Source organism: Aptenodytes forsteri, unplaced genomic scaffold (genome assembly GCF_000699145.1).
Source record: "Aptenodytes forsteri isolate BGI_AS27 unplaced genomic scaffold, ASM69914v1 Scaffold143, whole genome shotgun sequence".
Taxonomy (NCBI): Eukaryota; Metazoa; Chordata; class Aves; order Sphenisciformes; family Spheniscidae; genus Aptenodytes; species Aptenodytes forsteri.
In genome coordinates, this window is record NW_008794951.1 from 3,241,655 (window position 1) to 3,262,995 (window position 21,341).

The following is a 21,341-nucleotide window of genomic DNA, read 5'->3' on the forward strand; positions in this document are numbered from 1 at the left end:
GCGAGCGGCGCGGGGGGGCGCAAGTCCGGGCCGGCGGCCTTGCCAGGCCGGGGTGCAAGCCGGGCGGCTAACGCGCGTGTTCCACCTGAGGGCCTGTCGGCCAGCGCAGCCTGCCCGCTGCCGGCCCTCCAGAGCGGCGCTTCCAGGCCGCTGGTTACCTGCGCGCCTGGATCTTGTCAGCCCGCCTCGCCAGCGGCCAGCCCAGAGCTGAGGGGGGCAGCCGCCACAACTGACGCAAATCAAACCATGGGGGAGTGCCTCTCTTGAGGGTCACCGGGCTAAAAAGCCAACAACTGTAAAAAGCTCTCTAAAAATGTAAAGGGAATTCAACATCCACGTCTTCTGAGCCAGAAATCGTGGAAATGCAATGAAGGCACCCCTGTCTCATCCCTTAGAGGTCAACTTGAGTCATGCCACTGATGAAGCAGCTAAGATGATAGGAGGACCCTGGTCTACAAGCAGTACATAGTTTAAGTGCTGCGTTCATGCACTTCAGTTTACTCAGTTTGTCACCAGAAAGCTAATGCTCGTAGTATTAGTCTTTGTCAGGTAAATAGACTGTAAAACATTCTCTCAATTTTTATCTGGCTTTGATAACTTCATGGTGTATTTCCTAGTTTTAATACTTTTTAGCAATCTGGCTACTCTTTCAGTGTCTGGCAAATTGAATCCAGTCCTGAAATAACTTACTGCTTTGGAATGAGCTGTCCTCTGAAGTGGTTCTAGAAAGTGAAGTAAAAGCAATGTCTTAGTAGGTAATAATCATCTCTTATAGGTTTTTTCCAGTCCTATGCAGTGGAAGTAGATGTAAAGGATGCCTCTAATGCTACATGCCTGTATGCAAAATGGATGATGAGATTCTTGATAAAATATGAAACAAACAGTAGTGATTATGTAAGTATTTGGAGGTAAATTTTGTTGAGAACTGTATTTTGTCCTGGGTAAAAGTTTAAGTACACACTTTTACCTAGGGTGTTTGGTTTTTTACTGTTTTTTTTACTAAGTCAGTTGTTAAGAGTATTCCTAAATACTCATTTTAAAAGAAAGCATAAGTTCTCAATTAATAATACAAATAACTGAAAGTGCCGTATTGCACTTACTTAAATGGCATACTGGTCAAACTTTGTGGGTTTTGTGTGTCAGTGTAGTAATGTTCTTAGCCTAAATAGTAAATGTAAATTGCAGCTCAGCATGGTCAAGACTTACAGCCAAGTTAGATTTGTACTTTTGTACTTGAATCTGATACGGCTCCGTTCTAAGTCAGATGTCAGGGAGCCTTTTTCATGATTTTGTAGAATAACCTAAAATAATCTTGCTAATCTTGTGCAAGGTTCCATCTAACCTTGTCTATAACGTTGTCTATAGACCTAAGCACGTCTATAACGTTGTCATGGGGAAGAACTGCTATCTGTGAAAACATTTAAAATTACCCTTTTCTTCTAGAAAAACACAACTTTGAATTTGTCATCCAGTGTGACACACAATGGCAGTGTCTGTGGCAATGACACACAAGCTGCACTTCTGGCAGTACAGTTTGGAGAAGGTCACTCTTGGAGCATTAACTTTACAAAAACCAACGAAACTTACCAGGGGGACTTCATCACATTTACCTACAACACCAATGATACTGCTGTATTTCCTGATGCTAAAAGAAAAGGTAACGTTCAGTGCAGAATCCTACTTACAAAACAGTCTCGGCCACAAGTGTCAGATCTCGTGTACCTGACCTTGGTTGGCTTTTTCGAAGTTAGAAGGTCTGATAATGTATCTAGTAGCTGCTGTGCCATATACTGCCTAACTATAGTTCATTATACCTGCCTACTGGATAAGAATACAGACTAGTTAGCTTCACTGAATGTATAATTCATTTAAGTGGAACAGAAGGGGAAGGTTCGATTCATTTAAGTGGAACAGAAGGGGAAGGTTCAAACAAGGCTGTTTGAACAGCCTTGATCAGTGAGGTGCTGCTAGTAGACAACAGGCGTATGGAAGATTCATTTTAGTGCGCACTACTTGACCTTCCACCTAGCAAAGCAATACAGTGTTAGGCTTTCCGTGCACTAATACCTACTAATAATAGGATTTTTTTTTTCCTTAAATAAAAACTTAAGTAAAAGGGTTCACCTTTCTAATGGCTTGTCTAGTTCTGGAAGCTTGGTTACTTCTCCGCATTACTTAGCGCTTCAGGTCAGGACACATAAGTAAAACGTTCAGGAGAGGTTAGGTTTGTTAAATTTAATTAATTATCTCTTACTCTTTGTCTTATGGAATTATATAAAACATAACACTACCTATAAATGTTCTTGTAGTTCATAAGGCATTAAGATATTTGTGCTTATTTGTAGGACCAATTACTATTGTTGTAAAGGATACTATGCGTCCGGTTCAACTGAACAACGTCTTCGTGTGTCATAATACTGACTTTTTTGAAGCAGAAAATGTAACGCAGATTTTCTGGAATGTTACTGTGCAGGCTTTTGTTCAGAATGGCACAATCGGTAAAAAAGGTGAGCGCTTCAATTTGTGAATGAGCTTTTTTGTATTGCATCTTAGCGCGGGGAGCAAAGTCCCATAGTAAAAAAATCCACCAGTTCTAAGATGTGCTGTGTTGAATAATATTCACGTAAATATCCTTTAGTATGTCTTTCCTTGTTCCTGGACAAATAGATTAGTAGAACAGATTTAGTAGTATATAGTAATGTAGATTGTTCCCATGCCAAGGTGGTAGTCTAATAATGTGTATATTCCAGTAATTGGGGTATTAAAAATAAGCACTTCAGAACTACTGTTGCTGACTAGATCACTTGCTCTTCAAGGTTTTTAACTAACTGACTTCCATTTTCAGTGGTGGCCTCTGCTTTTTCATTTAAATAGTCCAGAGCCTGTTGTCTCATCTCATAAGCTCAACTACTCAAAAGAGATGAGCACATCATCCTGCTACATATAGCTTAATAGGGTTGCTTACTTTGTTTACAGCAAATATATATCACACTTTTATAACCGCTTAGTTATCTTTGTATGTTTCACTTCCGTGTGTCGGAGGTAAGTAGTACTGCATAGATTTAAAACTGTGGGCATTACAGAATTTCTGAGAATAAATGGCAGCTGTAAATTGTTTGGAATACTGTGCCATAGTGCTGAGTTTGAGACTTCTGACTCGGTGATTAGCAGACTGCCAGTGAGCCTAGATTTCAACAGAGAAATTGGTATCTGTGTTGAACTGACCTCTGTGTCATAAGAATTTAATAAAATTTCAGCACTGAAATGGTGGTTAAAATTTCTTTTCAGAGTCTAGATGTCGTGCTGATACACCTACTTCTGCACCTACTGTTCCACCTACTATTGCCAATGTAACTACTGCATCTACCACCACTTTATCACCTGCTCCAACCGCTGCTCCCAAACCTGTGGAGAATCCAGACACAGGAAACTATTCTCTTAAAAGTGGAAATAAAACTTGTCTTCTGGCTACTGTGGGGCTGCAGCTGAATGTTTCCCAAGACAAGGTGCTTCTCTTCTATTTTAGAAGAGTAGAAAGGTTGCTGTAGTTATTTGGTATGAAATGTGAGTGCAGGGTATTTGCTTTGTACACTGTTGGCTGTCCAGAACGGCTTCTAAGTGTTGTACATAGCATCTCTCTGACATCAGAATAGTTTTGTGGTGTAATATCTAGCTTGAAAACCTTATGCAGATTCAGTGTAACTCGTTACTGGGAGTACCTCTAACATTATTAAAAGCCTAGAACTTTCTTAGCTTTTAAGGCTGTTGGTCCCTGCAGATACTGTCTTTCCCCACAGAGGGAGCCAAAGCTAACCTGTTGTATTAGGTCAACAAAATAAGACTTCACTGGGCAATTTGTTTGCTTCAGTATTACCAGCATGTAAACTTAACTCGAGTAGCCTTGGTTCCATAGTAGCCAGGCTCGATCTTCCTGCTGTCATCTTCATGACAAGCTCTTCTAGCCTAAGACTGCTACTGACTGAAACAATGTATTCCTAACGGCAGCTGAATGTCTTTGACATGGTCTGTCTGTATTTCAGCCTCTTCTGATCAACATCAATCCAAAGACAACTAGCGCAGATGGTGCATGTGGTAACACAACAGCTACTCTGAAATTGAATGATGGAAATAGCACATTGATTGGTTTCACATTTGTTGTTGTAAGTAACTTCTTTTATTTTAAACTAGGTTTCCACTTCAACAGCATTGCATGATGATCACTCATAGTAAAATCCTTCTGTCACTTGCTGGTGGTAGGCTGTTCCCATATAGGAAGTGGAACTGGCTAGCTGACTGCCTCAAGACAAATGGAGAATTGAGTTAAAGTTGTAGAAAATGTAAGACTGTGGTAAATGTGCTAGCCTTTGTAAAGCATGTGTTCTTAAAGTTAAAAATGCAGAATTGCACACTGACAGTTGGTTCTTGCTTCTTCAACAGAAAAATGCAAGTGCAAGCGTACAAAAATTTTATCTGAAAGAGGTGAATGTTACACTGCTCAACCGTCTGAATGGTTCTGGTAAGAAATAGTATCTGCCTTAAAGCAAGTGTAAGCTTTTATTCAATGTCTGTATTTATCAAATACTTCTGACTTCTATTTCAATGCTGTTCATGCTTACTGTTACTTCCTACTTTAAGTCTTGAAGTTGGTAGGAACAAAAGTAATAAGCAGAAATGGCTACAAGAGTTACTTTAAACAGCAGTGTGGGATCATTCTCTGTTCCTGAAACTCCTGCTAATGGGGTCTCTTACTTTGCGATAAACATACATAAATTAAGAGGGCTTCTTTATAATTGTTTTCAGTAACATAATTTTTTGAGGTGTGACATATGGTTGTACAGTTTGTTTTTCCTAAACCAGCTGTTGTCGTCTTTGATTGAAGATGCTGCTATGTCTTCCAACGACTTGTACTTAACTCTCACTGGGAAAAGAGACCAGTCCTTCAAAAACTAAAGCATACTTTTTTCCAAATCAAAAGTATGTTTTGGGTGGGTTTTTTAAGTTGCTTGTCACAGCTGCTGCGGTTAAAAGGGCGCTAAAGCTAAAATGCTTGCAACTCTGCAATGTTGGGATGAGTGGAGGTACAAGGAAAGCCTAATGTCATGTCTGTATGGAGGGTAGGTTACTACTAAGTACTGTAATAACTTCAGTGCCTGACTACTTTTTGGTTAAGCAGATCAATCACACTTCAGACTGCCTTGTTTTTCAGAGTAGTCAGTGTTGAAAAGTTGGCCCCTCTAGATTCAGCTCCTTAGTCTTATGATTGTATTGGCAACTCTCTTGCATTTAAAGTGGGCATGCAAATTTCCTTTTTTTTTTTTTTCCCTCCCCCTTTGTTTAGTCATTTCAAATGCAGATAACAACAATTTCAGCAAGTGGGATGCTTTCCTTGGTAGTTCTTATATGTGCCGAAAAGAGCAAACTCTTGAGATTAATGAATATCTTCAAATACATACTTTTAATCTATGGATTCAGCCATTCCTTGTGAAGGCAAATAAGTTCTCTACAGGTAAGAGTTCTTTTTTTGTTAATTCTTGCAATGGTTGCAAAATTCTTACTTGCTAAAAAGCACCAGCATTGGGCACAAGCACTTTATTTTTGAAGCTCTTGTTCCATTGTTTGTTTTTTGTTTTGGGTGTTTTTTTTACACATGGAATGAAGAGAAGTTCTGAGACTGACATACAAGTTCAAGGAAAGTTTTGTTCTCACTTAAATGTCTGCTAGGTATGTTGGTCCTTCATAAAACTTGAAGGAGCTAGAGACACTGAAGAGGGACTTAAGCATTGCCTTGCGGAATAGGTTAGAAGTTATCTGATATCATCTTGACATACAGCTCTTTGTAGTTTGAATATATAAGAAAATGGAACAAAACTTTAGCAGAAGTGGACTTTGGTAATACTGTTAGGTGTTTCGTTTCTTTTTATCTGTCAGTCTAAGGAATAGGAGTATTGGGGGGAAAAAATGAACTGACAGAGCTTCTTTCAGAAACAGTCTTGAATATCCAGAACTAAAGAAAGGTTTTAAAATGTCTGTTTGCTGCATTATCCTGGTCTTGTCTGGGGAAAACTGGAACGGCTTAAATGACCTCTTTATTAATCTTTAGTGTAACCTGGTCTTTGTACTTAATGATAATACTTGCAGCAGAGTCTTATTAAACTAGACTAATCTGTAGACAAATAGATTGGGTGCAGATTTTTGAACTTCTTTTTTTAGGTAGAGGTAAGTTAAGTCCCCAAATGTATGCCGGGTAAACAGTATTTATCATAACATGTTCTGAAGAGTTAGGGTCCCATTTCACTCTGTAGTTCAAGTTGCAGCTAGCTTCCTTCTTCTAATTATAGTTATTTAATCTCTGTAACGTGTCTCCACTCTGGATAGGCTCTTGATACCAAATCTAGGTCACCTTACTCTTAATGAGTAGAAGCACCAGACTTGCCTTAAGCATGAAATAGATAAGCCTGGTTCTGTCTTAAAAGTAGACAAATGGCTACTCCCTTGTCTAGTACAGATCTTGTGCACAAGAAGACTCATACACCGGGGCACTTCAGTTAGCTTACTATAGTTTATCAAATGTTCCAAGTGATTATAATGCTTAATATATGCTAGATGTACCCATGAGACCTCTGCAGTTCTTTCTCTCTTAGTTCAAAGATGTAATAATATTGGATTTTTTTAACACCTTCATATTAAGGAAAACAGATTTTTATACCACACTTGGCAAGTATTCTGTCTTTATTTATTCCTTGTTGCAACCTTTTTCTCATCTACAGCCCAGGAGTGCTCGCTGGATGATGACAGCATTCTAATCCCAATTGTAGTTGGTGCTGCACTTGCTGGTTTGATTGCCATTATAGTGGTTGCTTACATAATTGGCAGAAGAAAAAGCTATGCTGGATATCAAACTTTGTGAATCTAAATGTGATTCCTGTTCTGATTTCACTCTAAACAAAGCAAGTGCAAGTTCTGAAGTCCAAAAAAGACCCAAAACTTAGGAGTAATTACTAGCCACAGCTAATTGGAGTTGAGAAACAAAGAGTGAATGTTTATCTCAGATGAAGCAGAACTACGTTTTTAGTTTTCCTGCTCTAAGAAGACGGCGTGGGTTTCATAGCTGTTTTGAAGATGTCGAATATTGGATGAATTGCTAGGCTAAGGATTTTATCTTGCAAAAACCCTAAAATGTTTAGGATTTACTTCTTTTTACAAATCATACCCTGAAACAAGAACACATTCTAAACTGGTGTGCATTGGGCAACTCCCAGAATAGCATAGAATTTGTACTTGCTTCTCTCCTCTGCGTTCCTTAGTTGTTGTCATAATCGTGGGTTAAGCTGGCAGCGTTAGTCACTATGTTGACTCGTGTAGTATTTAACAAGGATTGTACGATGCCCAGTAACAACTTCGTTTTTCATATAATTGAACTTTAGGCTGGTGATTAAGTGATCTTTTGAAGTGGCAGCCATAACTTAGCTTTGTCAGAATTTGAGTAGTTTACTCCTGCCTTGGTGTAGTTTCAGGAATCATTCCTATACAAAATGGGTAGCCTATACTTGCCGAATGGTGGGTATATAGGAAGACTTCAGTGCTGTTTTCAAATGCTTTTAAAAAAAAAAAAATTACTGTTAGGCACTTATTATACCTTGGCAATCATCTAAAATACTCAACTGAGGCAGAGTTCGGCTAAATTAATGCAAGCTTTTTTGCTGGCATCAGTTTAAAGGGAATAACCTTTCTAAATATTCCGGAACTTTAAAGTGCACTTAACTTTATATCATACTCTGCATAGAACCGGTCTGTCTTGTTGCTTTGAATGACCATTGTGTAAAGATGCTTTCATTTAATGAGCCAGTATCTGTTGTTGCAGCTTGAGCTGTCTTTAAATCTTCATCTTGAATGGTTCTCTGCCAATCAAAATTCACATTATAACTGCCCGCCATTGGCATTCTGAATGTTTAATGTACTTTGTTTGATTGTTTTCTGTGTAGCATTTATTAATGTTAAGAATGCAAAAGCCAAACAAGTCTGAGATGGACCCACAGCACCTGTTTTTCCTTGCTGTATGGAAAGGATAACTAGCTTAAAAAAAATGCAGTGCAACTGGACTGTCCTTAAACTGCAGCTCTGTAGAGACTAACCCTTGCTGCACAACTTTTCTCTGGCCTCCTTTTGCTGTAATACATAGTTTTTACTGCATGGAAAAAAAAGTCTTTTAGATAAGTCTGGCTTTTTTGCATATGTCATAACATGAGCTGCCTAAACTAGTTATTTAATGAACATAACATTGTCTTCCCCTTTAGAATGAGTTTAGCCTGCATCAAAACTGGTTTAGTGTTTTATTAGTGTTTTCTAGGGTTGTAGAGATGTCTGTGGCATGTTTGTATACAAATCATAAAACACACTTCTTTCAGTAATTTTTTTTTTTGTAAAAACAGTTTACTCTTGACACTAGCCAAGGAAATAAGTATGGGTGGATAATGCTTACTATAGCTTGTAGTCTACAGCTTGAATTTTGCATCAGTTACTGAAATTCATTTTAATGAAAGTGAGGAACTACTATAAGGTTAATCCTAAAACAGGCTTCAAGACTTTCCATTTTAATTGAAAAAAAAAGTGGATCTAATGACTTTCATATTAATATATCCTCAAATGCAGAAGTTCATATATTTTTAGCAATTTTGTGACTGTTCAGTGGCACCAGTTATACATGCATTTCGGTTAAGGAGTAGTTACCACACGGTATTCATTTGACCACGCAAATTTTTGAACTGTGCACAGTTTCCAAGTGACAATATAGAAGACTAGTGCAAACTGCTCCCGAAATTCAACAATACTAGAAGTATCTTTGCAAAAACCTGTAACTTAATCTTCATTTGCAAGTATATCGGCTCAGAGATTAAAGTACTCCTAGACTGATGTGCAGATAACTGGTTCAAAAAACATCTAAGTTTCACCTGATGGCCTGTTGTTATAAAACCACTAGTTTTCCTGTATGTATTGCTCTGTAGGGAACTGTCAACCTGTTCAACATGTGCTCTAAATAATAAAGATTGTTCTATTTCTTAAGGAAACTTGTTCACATTTTTTAACTGATCTAAAAACAGACATCTTGTACTGTCTTTTTTTTAAATAAAATAAACTAAATGAGTAAGGTCAACTTCAATCAGTCTATATCTGGGATTCTGTTAAATAGCTGGTGAAAGCGCTCCTCGAAGGGTTCTCCGTCTGTGTCTTAATGCTTTGTTTTGCAGCACATTCTGAAGTGTGCTTGGGTACAATCCGCTAGCAGAAGACAGCTTGGGAACTAATTGAGACATTGTATGTCTGGTTCTTCATTAGAAATTTCCTTGTAAACTTTTTTGTCAATGGTAGCTCCATCCAGACAAGATGCTTTTATGATTGATTTTGCTAGCCATTTTAAATTGGTGTACTGCTATGAACAGTTCAGTTTCCTCTTGCAGTCGTCGTGGAAAATGAAATTGGTCTCTGCATTCTGCAAAAGTGGGAAAGCATTAGGGAGCCTTCTGGGAATTGGTTAGTAGCTTCATCCTCTTTGGTAGGAGCTGTGTTGATCCTGCCTGTGCTGCCAGTTCTTCTGGTAACAGTACTGCTATATACTTTTTTCTGCATCAAGAGAGAGACTAGTCTTCCCTGTACCATACCTCTTTCTGGCCTATCCTGTGAACTCTATGGCCATATGACAAGAGGAAAAAGTGCAATCTAATCCTATACCCTTTCTTCTTGATTCTAGCCTGTACTGCTTATATAATCATTCTTAAAGCTACACAAAGTCAAAATAATGTTAGCACCTTTCTGAAGTGTTGGCTGAAGCTTCTTTAATGTGAAGAAAAACACATATTTTAATAGGCTCTCGTTAAAGAGCTTAACAGTGGGGCTCCTAGGGACGTAAATCAGTCAAAGTGAATTTAAACTGCAGTGGGACTGCGGGCATCGAACTTCTGTCAAATGATCAGTACAAGTCAGTCTGCAAGAGTCTGTGACAAAACCTGGAACAAGCAGGAGTTACGCGGTCCTGTAGTAAGTGTGAAGACTTTTTTCCCCAAAGCATTACTATTTTTACTGTAATTCTGTCTCCAATATTGTTCTCTCCTGGAGACTTGCAGTGAGTATCTAGACACTGGAAGAGTAGACTTTGTGATGTACAATAATGATAAATCTACAGTGATGTACAGATACATGGCTTTTCAAGAAAGTCTGTCATGGAATTATGAGTCAGTTACGATGTTTGGGAAGGGGAACTATTGCTGTTTTGGGGGGGGGGGGGAGGAGGTCAGGGTTTTGTGGATGACTGATATCCTTTTGGGGAAAGGCATAACTTTTAAATAATTAGAGGGAGATTATAACATTAAATACTTCTACTTAAATGCATTTTTTTTTCAGACTTGCCCCTTTTTCTATTTAGCTGAAGACTGCAGCCCAGGGGTGGACAACTTCATTGTACCCATAGCAGTAGGAGCCACTTTGGGAGGATTAGTTGTCCTAGTACTTACTGACTGACTTTGTTGATTACAAGAAATGCTGTAATGCTGGATAGGAGTATTTTTTAAATGGGAAAATTTAACTTTATTTTAAAAAAAAAAATCTGAATTCAAAAGACAGCTTGCTTGCTGAGTCAGGCAAACAGTTTGTTAAAAACAAACCTGGTTAAGAAATGCAGAATGTATTGTTGTGGTTTATGTTTGAACCTAACAACTTAGAATATGTTCTGGTTCATAATTGATGAATTAACTTAAGTTCTTCCAAAAGACTACACTTTTAATTTCAGAATATTAAAGATATGCAGTGGCATTACATGAATAAAAATAGTTTTGTTCTGGTCTGTGGATACAGCTTGTTGTGGTGTACAGTTACCAGGTTCTGCATGTGAAGACACTTCTCTGAAGCTTCTAACCATTGTACAGTAACAATACATGGATAGATGTGTGCCAACAAGAGTGGCAAACTGGAGAGAGGTAAAGGATGGAATGTTCCTGGTATGAAGCTTTAAACCCCTTTTTATCCTGGGAATTCCTTGTAACAGTGCCATAGTGTGATGCGTATTGCAGCGATCTCCTTCCTTTAAAGAAGAGAGAAAGGGAATTTGTCGCTGCCTGCTGGGTGCCTTTCATCCTTAGCAAATTCATTCATGTTTAGTATTAATGCCGCATTATCCAGCATGTAGTAGTTAAATTGTGTACGTTGATCTTCAGTGAACAAAGATGACTGAACATCAAATGCAGTTCTCTTAATTTAAGATGCTTAAATACTTTCTCAGTAGTCAGAATATTTTGAAATAGCTCACTGTATAAGGTACATATTTCCTTTCCTCTTTTTTTTTTTTCCCCCTTCCAAGTGTTGCTCTGCTTGGCAGTAGGTGCCTTCAGATTGTCCGAATTTAGTATTTTCAGGTGCTGAACCTCCATGTGTTGTTTTCTTTCTTCTTAGCCGAAGGCTTTGTATAGCCTTCCGTGAAGGGGGAGTGGCAAGTGTGTACTGGACTGCAGTGAGCTAAATCAAGACTAAATTTCCTCTTTTTTTTTCCCCCCTTCCAAGTGTTGCTCTGCTTGGCAGTAGGTGCCTTCAGATTGTCCGAATTTAGTATTTTCAGGTGCTGAACCTCCATGTGTTGTTTTCTTTCTTCTTAGCCGAAGGCTTTGTATAGCCTTCCGTGAAGGGGGAGTGGCAAGTGTGTACTGGACTGCAGTGAGCTAAATCAAGACTAAATTTCCCCTAACTAAGGCTGATTCAGTTAGAGGCTCAAATGGTTTAAACATTCACTTACAACACTAGCTAGCTTTTGATAAAGCGTTGAATGTGTGCATGACACTAATATAAACACAAGCAAAAATTCTGTAAGGAGCTCTGCTTTATTAAAAGCATGTAGGTCAAGCACCCTACAGCGTTGAAGCAGTACACGGACACTGAGTGGTATCTTACTAAACATCTCATCTTGGCACCACGCAGGTGGAGCTCTGCTTGCTTTACAAGCAGGGGAAGAATGCCAAGCCCTGCCTCCATGTCTAAGGTGTACCACTGGGTTTGAAATCAGTTCCCAGTGGTGTTTGTTAATCCTTGCATGAGTGTTTGTGTCAGCAAGGAGTTCATTGCATATTTTACAACCTGTATTTTAAAAACCACTGTAGCATTACAGCTGTCTTCCCCCCCCTTCCCCCCTCCTATGTCAATTTTGGTAAGGTCTGCATAGTTCTCAGCTGAAACTGATAACCCTTTTCTTGTATTTGGATTGAAAATAAAGTTGCCCACCCAAAGAGAGAGTCTTTCAGTGTTTTTCATTCAGTGCTTTCAGCATATGTATCTTGGCTGTCTCTTGTAGTTTTCAGTAAGTTTCTACTTTGTTACTTGGTTTGCTGTCTGTTGTTTCTCGTCATGTCTAGAACCTAGAAAAGTGCTCCTGACTTGAGGGTTTGGAGAGTCACTTGGACAAGACACTGATACACCAGTCCGTCTTTTTTTGTTGCTATATTGCTGTTAACTCTGAGGTGTGATCAGCTAATTCATGCTCAGACTGCTGTTTTGTCCTCACGTTTCTAATCTATCCGAGTGGACTGCTCGCTAGAGGAAGATGAAATTAAATGTACAAATCGGAAGAAGTGTATTACCAGTACAAGTGATGTGTGTAGTATATATGTTTAAGGAAATCAATCTTTCTATCAATTCTTTACTCAATACTGATCTTCCTTTAGATGTATTATTGTATCTAATACAGTATAAGTTCTCAAAAAAGTCTGTTTGCTCCTTGCTTTATTTGGTTTCTAATGCTTGATTTCCTTTACTAATTTATTCTCCCTTGCTTTTTTTGTTCCTTCTGCAGCTGAAGAATGCTTTGCTGATTCTGACCTGAACTTTCTTATTCCCATCGCAGTGGGCATGGTACTTGGCTTCCTTATCATTCTTGTCTTTGTATCTTATATCATTGGAAGAAGAAAAAGTCGTACTGGCTATCAGTCTGTATGATCTCTTAATTCCGTCTCTGTTGCCACCTTCCCTGCTCTTCTTTTCCCAGACTCCCTTATCTGCCCCTTTAAAAAGAAGAAAAACAAATGAATTCATAGTTTCTTTATTTAAAATAATAATAATAATTTAAAAAAAACCATTTCATGACAGAATAACATGCCATGAGTCTGAAGATGAGGTGCAGAATTACTTGAAGCTACTGTATGATTTTGGAGAAAGTAAGTGTTCTGAGGACCGTAGAATTGAGTAGGGTTGATGTGTGTCCACGTGAGAAATGCGATTATTTTGAGTAAAGAAGGCATCTACAAAACTTCTTCTGTTGTTTAATCTTTTCATACCAGAAAATTTCTAGTTGCATACAGCTTATCTCGGATAATGCTAAAGCTAAAACCGTAATTAAAGGTGTGAGTGCTATGTTGACAGGGACTGTACATGCTATGGGAAAATGCATACCAAGCTCTTAACAGACTTCTGTTGGGACCTTGGCGCGTGGCTGTTGTCTTTTGTCATTAGCAGCTTGATCTTGTGAATCAGTCTGAGTTTCCTATTCCTTCTGAATGTAAAGGTAGTACCTGATCTCACTAATAAACTAACATAATATGAGAAGAAGACCTGATTCTTCTAGTAAATTAACTTGTTTAACATCGGTATGGAGAAGTTGACTGCTAACGTATGTTAAATAGCTTTGCACTAGCATGGTGTCTCTAATGTCTTTATTCACTCAGATAAGGCTCAGTCCTGGAGAACTTTCACTACTCAGAAAAGCCACCAGTCTGCTAAAGGAAATGTGCCCTGCGCTATTTTGTTTGACTCTGTTTTCCCTTTTGTTCTGAGCTCAATTGTGAAATGAGGGCAGGAGGCTGGAATTTCACTGGCTGCAGTTTGTCTGAGCTTTGATTCTGTGCACATAAAAGAAACTACACAGCGTTTCAGCGCTGGTCCACGTGAGGCTCAAGAATATTGTGAGAGCTCTCAAAGACTGACTAAGAACACAGATTGTTCAGAGATTCCTGCGGTTCCTTTGGACAGCTTTCATGGCTTAACGGGATCACTGAAAAGCTGTGATCTAGGAATGCAAGTGAAGATATAAAACCAGTCTGTTTTGATAGGATTAATCTGCTTTTAACCTTCTAATTATTGCGCTCTCAAACAACAGTTGAACAGTGTAAGAGCACAAAATTTCTAGTATGAGGAATGCTGATCACAAAGCAGAAATTAATATATATATATAGTGAAGAAAGTGACTTCCAAAGGAATAAGAGCATTTGACTTGTTTGAAGATGCTTTCTTTGTTATTAATGCCATACCTTTTGCAATTCTATGTTCCGTGTCTAAACTATACCAAAATAGAAGCTAGTCGTTTGTGGTTGCGTTCTGCTTCATTCCCATCAGGTTCATGTTGGCAGGATGAAAGAAGCCTCTTGCTCTTTCAGCCTCTTTGGACCGTCCTGGTAGAAGCCTTTTGCAGCTAGTGAACCCTGATTTCCAGCTGTGGGACAGCTCAAGAGCTGCCAGGTCTGCAGAGAGCTACTGATGGCACACAAAGTTTCTGTCCTCTGCAGCAAGTGTTTACTAAAGCGACTTTAATCTCTTTGTGCATTGAGCCTGTATCTATGTTGTAGGGAAAGCACCTTCAGTAATTCACACGCGCAAAGGAGACAGTCAACACTGATGTTTAAGTAACTCACAATAGCTGTACGTTCAGGGAAGGGAGATTTCTAAAGAGTTAGTTCTGATGTTTGAGAAATACCTGTATGTTCAGTTATCCTTGTCCTCACTGTGACCAAAGATAAGCTTTACCTGAGTATGACAAAATGATTTTTGTATTGCAAATAGGCTCTTGAACCAAGTTGTCTTTTTTTTTAGGAGTGTAATTTAACGCTGCTGAGTTGGACTGTGTGCTTTGGTTTTGGTTGTCTTTGGTCTTTTGTGTTGTACCTTTGCTCTCACAATACTTGATTTCCCTGCCAGAGTGGTAAATGGTGAATTATTTTTTTTTTAGGAGTAATTTAACGCTGCTGAGTTGGACTGTGTGCTTTGGTTTTGGTTGTCTTTGGTCTTTTGTGTTGTACCTTTGCTCTCACAATACTTGATTTCCCTGCCAGAGTGGTAAATGGTGAATTATTTTGAGACTGGCAATTTCTGAGTAACACCTGCTTGTCAGTGTGTTGCTTCTCTGCTGCCAGCAGATGGATTCCATCTATGGTTTCATGCTCAGGTTGCAGATCAAAGTATTTTGCATCACTTTTGCTAGGTTATTTTAGTAAAATGTGGCAATTTCCTAGATGCACATATATATATTTTATACATACATATAAAGTGTTATTTTGGGCTTCAATAGAAGTCAAAAATTGAGCCAGCACTTTAAGGTGGTTGTAGCATGAAAAGTGGTGTGTACAATTCTCCAAATCTTGAAATGACTGTACAAATATGCTGAAAGCAGAATATGTGTATGGAAAATAAAGTTAACTATGGTGTTTATAAAGCTTTGTTTTAGTGTAAGTAGACATGCATGCCACTTCTGAGAGCTTTTCCAATGGGATTGTCAACGTGCCTGGATCTGGATGTTGGTGGGGAAGCAGAAACTTTGGCTTCTAAGCTGTTCATGCATTTACATCCCAATTAGTTGATCTTTCTTTGTTGATTGGATCAAAGCATGGGTCTAGCTGTCTGCTGAAGGACCAGCTGCTTCATGAATCCTTCCAATAGGCAGGTAGGGAATAGACATAAATAAAGTTTTCTCCTGTTGCTAGCTGGAGAGTTGTTAATTTCATGGCCTGAAGCATGAAGGGTTTGGTTTCCTTTCAGGATCCTACAGAAATACAAATGTTTTACAAGAGCTAAAGCAATTGGCAGGTGGGGAAGCGTTTGTGGGTTTAACTTCTTTCTGATGTCAAAGGAAGAGCTGCTACCCCAGCAGCATCTTCCCTGGCAGAAGCTGGTTTCTGTTGATCAGAACATGCCTTTCAGGTAAGTTGTGCAGGCAGAATGATTGTGTTGCCCTAGCTCTATCAGTGTCATATGAGTAACCACATCTGAGCAAAATTATTTCCTAAACTACTTCTGGTTCAGGTTTTTAACAGTTCTTAATAAATAGTTTTTGCCTGATGGTTGTTTGTGATACTTAGTGTACAGTGAGTCTTACTGTACTGGGCTTCTGAACTTTTTGGCCCTAGAAAGTTAATGAAGTGCTCAAAATTCAAGGAGCACATTACATGCTGCTTTGAAATTCAGTCCCGAACTGGCCAGCACAGGGAGCTAAAGTCACAAACTGCATCTCTTAACACCAGTGTTTTAAGAATGGTACCATAGAGTTAATTTTACCTTAGTCACTTTATTTTTAAGACAAAAAAATTACTTTTTAGAGACTTATATAGATCAGGAAATGATGGCAGATGAAGTACCTGGACTAGGATGTAGGACAAACATACCGTAATGCTCTTGTTCTGTCAGTAATTTTAGTAAGTGTGCTTTCCAACTAGTACGTTATCCTAAGGTGTCCTGTCCTGCTGTGTTCTCGTAGCTCGTAACATGCAGAGTGTAGTTCATCTCTGTCAAATACGAAGGCTATATGCTCACGGGCCCGGGAGGGTCAGGCTGCCGGCGCAGCAGAGGTTGCTCAGGTTAGCAGCACCCCGCTCTGACAAGGGCGAGTGTGCTTCACAGGTCTTTGAGGATGATAAACTGATGACTTCACTAATACCACCATCGACCCCTTAACGATGAAATGACTAAGCATTTCCCTGTGGTTTTCTGCAGCATTATAGCTGTGACCTCTGGAACAGCGAAGAACAGGCCTGAAATATTTGGGGGGGGTCTAACACATTTCACTGGTGCTTCTGTGCCTGAACAGGGGAAGGAAGCGCCGTCACCCTGCGAACCATGACAGGGAGAGAAGAGCTCCTTTCACTTGTCCCTGCCTAATAGACTTGATGAGGATTCCTGGGGCAGAGAGAAGTACTGGAGGGAGGAGGAGGAGGGAGAAATGCATTAATCTTCCCACTTCAGAAAGGAACAGCTGGAAAGGTTCAAGGGCAAATGATTTTCTACATAGCCTTTGCTCCAATGCCTTGGGTGCGCTGAACGAGCTGTGTAAAATGCTGCAGTCAAGATGCTCCTGGTGCTGTAGATTCTAGGAGGCATTTTGAGATCTGCCATTTTCACTTTTCAACTGTGTCATTGCAGGCATAACCCAGAATTTTTGCTGTTGTTTATTTTAACAAGAATAGTGCTAATAAACTACTCTCTTGTTAGCTTTTGCCTGAGAAATGCACATAAAACTATGGTAAAGATTAAAATTTAAAGCCAGGAAAAATGCATTCCACAGGGGTCACTTGTAAAAGGCCTTATGAAAATAGTGTTCAGATACCAGACGGGTTTTTTTAATCAAAACAAATGCTTTTGCAGGTTTTCCACCCAGGAGATAACTTTTAATTTTTACTAATAATGATTTACATCAGATGATGAAAAATGTGGTTCCACGCTCCATTGCATCTGATTTGTTTCCTAACTATGAACAAAAATAAATTAACAAAAATCTCCATGTGCCTGTTTTTCCTAGAAGAAAAAATGCTGGCTTTACGCTTTAAAAAGGAAAAAGCCCCTGATTGACTTAACCTAAGTGCCCCGTGTTTGTGGTAGCTACTTTCCAATGCTGAGTGTGAAGATGATTCGGCCCAGGAAGCGGTCTCTGTTAACGTCGTTGATAATACCTTTCCCATTCAGACTGCACTGAATAGGGATCAAATAATTTTTCTTCACATCTGTAAAGTGCATAGCCACCAGTGGGGACGTATAGTTGACCTGAAAAGAAGGGAGATTTAAGTGTAACTTTTGAGGGAGCAGAAAAGCAGGCAGTGCTTTCATGTTCAGTAAAAATCATTAGTAATTGGTTTACGGTTCCCAGGTGTCTGAGTGCGTTTGCCCTGATGTCCATCGTGGTCCCTCAGGATGCTGAAGCTGAGCCTTTCTGTCCCTGTGCCTCAGAGGGATGGGATCATGTCGGAGTTTTGCATTGCACTGTGCCTCTTGGGTTGATTAGCCAGGACAAGTAACACCAGATAATGGGACTCTCAAATACTTCCTGCTGTTCTAAAAAATGACCTATGGCTTGTAATAAGAAATCCGTGGTGTTCCTCGGATCTGTGTGCTCAAAGGACGTGCGGACCTGGCGTCTGGGGCTGTTACTCATCCCCAGTCAGCAGCAGTATGACAATAGGAGTCTACTGCCTGCCTCATCTTCCATTTCAGCTTTTGTTGTGAAGGTGCATTACCTCCTAACGCTGTACAGCCCAGCGCAGACCAAAGCAGTGCTGGCCAGCATGTTCAGAAATAGGCACCGACGTTGGACCGCTCTGTTTTGAGCCACCCAGCCTGGTGTGGTTTTTGTCATAGCTTTGACAGAAGCCCCGTCCTTTTCCTCTTGTGTCACCTAACCCCTGACTTCCCTCATGCCCTGGGAAAATGCTGGTGTTGAGACCTTCTCTGGGAGTTAGCAAAGCCAGTCTTAGTCTCCAGATGATAAATGTAATAATTCCCATTGCTGGCAAGGGGGAACCGGAGTCCCCAAGGATTTCCTGCAGTTTGTCAGAGACAGAAATAGAGCGCTGTAATCCCAGTGCCCGTGGCCTCCCTCCTGCCTGCATCTGCCCAAAATAGCCAGTCACACATCTGTACTCTGTGCAGCAGCTCCTGCCCTCTCCTACCCAAGGAGACGTAACAAAGATGCCAGAGTCCTTACTTACGTGAGTGATCTTGCCATAGTAGGGATAATACATGAGATCAAACGTCCCGTTTCCAGGGTAGAAGTCCACCGATCTGAGATCGCTCTCATTGCCTTTCTGTGATTGGAAAAAAGATAAAGGTACGCACATAGCACGTAGGGACACAAAATACAGCTCCCTTCAGAGTAAGGTGAAGGAGCTTTCATACAGACATCTCTTGCAAATCCATGTCAGGGCTCATCTGCGCCTGCCTGCCTGCCTGCCCGCAGCGTGTTTGCTGTGAGAGCCACCTGCTGCTGCAGCGAGCCAGAGCATTAACGGTGGCACAGGCAAGGGTTACAGAATTTGCTGCCTGTCGATCCCTCCCTGTGCTTACCTACTGCTTTATTGCTCTCTAAGGGTACGATCCAGCTGCTTCCCGGGCAGTGGGAGCCCTTCAGCCTATTGCTGTTGGCTTGCAGGGTGCTCCCCAGGACCGAGGGTCTTGCGAAGCGGGTGGGGATGGATGTGAGCAGCTCCTGCCTCTTCCCCCCCAGCTCCAGGCTCTAGCTGGTGCCCCGGCACCCAGCCCTGCGGGCCTGCCCTCAGGGGCTGAGCAGAATGCTGCCAGTGAGGCTGGCAGGAGCTAGCAGCGCTCGGAGAGCGAGGGCCAGGGTGGGAAGCAGGAGACTGGTGGCCTCTGTTGTTCTCAGCAGACTGGCCCCCACTTGTGCCCAGAGGCATCAGCAGCGCTGGGTCCTGTGAGTGTTTGGGGCTAAAATGAGGACAGATATTGGTGGGGTCCATCAGAGGGAGACATTTGGCCTTCTATGCACCACGCTGCCAAGCACAAATGAAAGCAGTACCTGCGCTTTGCAGTCCACGCTCACGGGGACCCCAGCACCAGGGCGGTAGCCTATGATCTGCAAAAAGAAAAGACATCCGTGCTTGTACGAAACGCAGTGCCAAGCGCATGCTGCCTCCCTTCTCCAGGGCTTAAGCTCTTCTACGTGCCAGTCATGCTCCTCAGGACAGGAGTTATGTGCCCCTAGAAACAGGGTCTGCCACCCCGTGCAGTGCAGCTTGCCTGTGCCTGAGAACGGAGGCAGAGCAGAGCATCCAGAGAGCCCAGACTCCCTGGAGCAATACAGCCACTTCCCCACACAGCTCGCACCACACCCATACCCACACCCACATCCCCATTTATTTTCCCAGCAGCGTGCACTGAGCCACCATGCTATTAGAAGATTTCAAATAAACTCAATTCTGTGAAAATTCCCATTATAAAAAGACTGGGGTCTGAGGTGTAGACCTAAAGCTCGGTTCCTCCCACACAGGGGTCTGGCACAAGACCCTCCAAGCCCTCAGGCCTCAGCAAATCAAATCGAGCAAGTTTTGTAGTGTTTCTTTTTTATGTTTTCTAGCAGGTATGAGCCAGCAGGTTTGGGGATTCTAGTTCCCTTTTCCCCTGGGCCTGAGAAGTGTAGGAGTTTCAGTCCCTGCAAGGTCTTTATCACAGTGGGGTGCACTGAAGGAAGGAATTAAGACGACCGGCTTTCTCTGTACCCGGTTCATCTTCAGCAGGATGCAGGGCTGGCCTTTAGAGTAGCCAAACGTTGGGTCCTCAATACCAGAGCAGTTCTGCAGCAGTGAGCGCTTGAACTGGCAGGCCTTCTTCTCCTCGCTTTCATTGCCCCCTTGGATGAAGTACTGTCCTGAGACACACTCGATATTCTTCTCCTCTTGAACTTTGTCATCATAAGCTGGTGGGGACCAAGAGACTTGTTAACGTTTCTCGAGACCTGTGCAGACCCACGCTCTCCGAGTACAGCTGCGTGTTAAGGGAATTAGAAAGTCCCACCTGGAAAGGCAAGGCTCCCTCCCACAGAAGCTCCCATGACCACCTTATGAGCCTCCTTTTCTAGATGGGGATCGTGAGATGCCAAGAACTGATCTGCACCCCAGGAGGAGACCCCTGCACTGTGTGTGTGTGTGCATGGATGCAAACAACTTGCCGACATGACTCCTGGGGTGCCTAAGAGCTTACCTGCTAGGAAGTGGTGCATGCTGTCCACGTAGGGTTGCCACGTGCTGGGCTGAGAGACGTTGAAGGCAATGGTGAAGCCATTCAAGTATGGTCTGATCATTACTCCTGGAGGAGGAAACTGACCCTGTTAAAGCAGACATGGGTGGACTGGCCACAGGCTTGGGGCGCGTGTTGCAGGGGCTGGTTGCACTGCGACTGGGCTTGGGGTTGGGCACAGGTACGAGAGCGACAGCACCAGCTCACAAATAAACTCTCTCCTCAACCCACTGATCCCTCACCTTCATTTCACACCCAGAGAACACCATGCACATCAAAATGTCCCAGGAAACATGGGAGACCTGGAGGGTCTCAGCAGCGCTGCAGGGAAGAGATGGACTTGGGGCTGCACATGGAGGCTGAGGGGTTCTCCATGCTCCCAGCTGTTCCCAGCAGGGAGCAGGGCGAGGGGGCCTCGTGTTCCCCACCAACACAAAAACACAGGGAAAATGCTGCTTCTGTCATAGGGAAAGGAGTTCGAATCATAGAATCATAGAATCATTAAGGTTGGAAAAGACCTCTAAGACCATCTAGTCCAACCGTCGACCCAACACCACCACCCACTAAACCATGTCCCTAAGCGCCTC

General features: G+C 41.5%; 2 protein-coding genes across 5 annotated transcripts in view; one reads left to right on the forward strand and one right to left on the reverse strand.

Moving 5' to 3' along the window:
- Positions 1–774: 774 nt before the first annotated feature.
- On the forward strand, positions 775–9,156 carry LAMP2 (lysosomal associated membrane protein 2). Its single transcript, XM_009275306.2, has 8 exons — positions 775–894; positions 1,444–1,657; positions 2,346–2,507; positions 3,289–3,506; positions 4,041–4,160; positions 4,438–4,516; positions 5,339–5,506; positions 6,768–9,156. Exons 1-8 carry the CDS (start codon positions 850–852, stop codon positions 6,905–6,907), a joined length of 1,146 nt encoding a protein of 381 aa, XP_009273581.1. The 5' UTR covers positions 775–849; the 3' UTR covers positions 6,908–9,156.
- An 8,182-nt stretch (positions 9,157–17,338) lies between these two features.
- ATP1B4 (ATPase Na+/K+ transporting family member beta 4) overlaps positions 17,339–21,341 on the reverse strand; it is a 12,540-nt gene continuing 8,537 nt past the window's right edge. For all 4 annotated transcript variants that reach the window (XM_019471041.1, XM_009275310.2, XM_009275307.2 and 1 more), the window contains 5 exons: positions 20,719–20,823; positions 20,238–20,434; positions 19,538–19,594; positions 18,714–18,809; positions 17,339–17,772 (listed from right to left, as the gene is read on the reverse strand). In XM_019471041.1, coding sequence (XP_019326586.1) covers positions 17,611–17,772; positions 18,714–18,809; positions 19,538–19,594; positions 20,238–20,434; positions 20,719–20,823 — 617 coding nt within the window. In that variant the 3' untranslated portion in view covers positions 17,339–17,610. The remainder of the gene's footprint in view (positions 17,773–18,713; positions 18,810–19,537; positions 19,595–20,237; positions 20,435–20,718; positions 20,824–21,341) is intronic.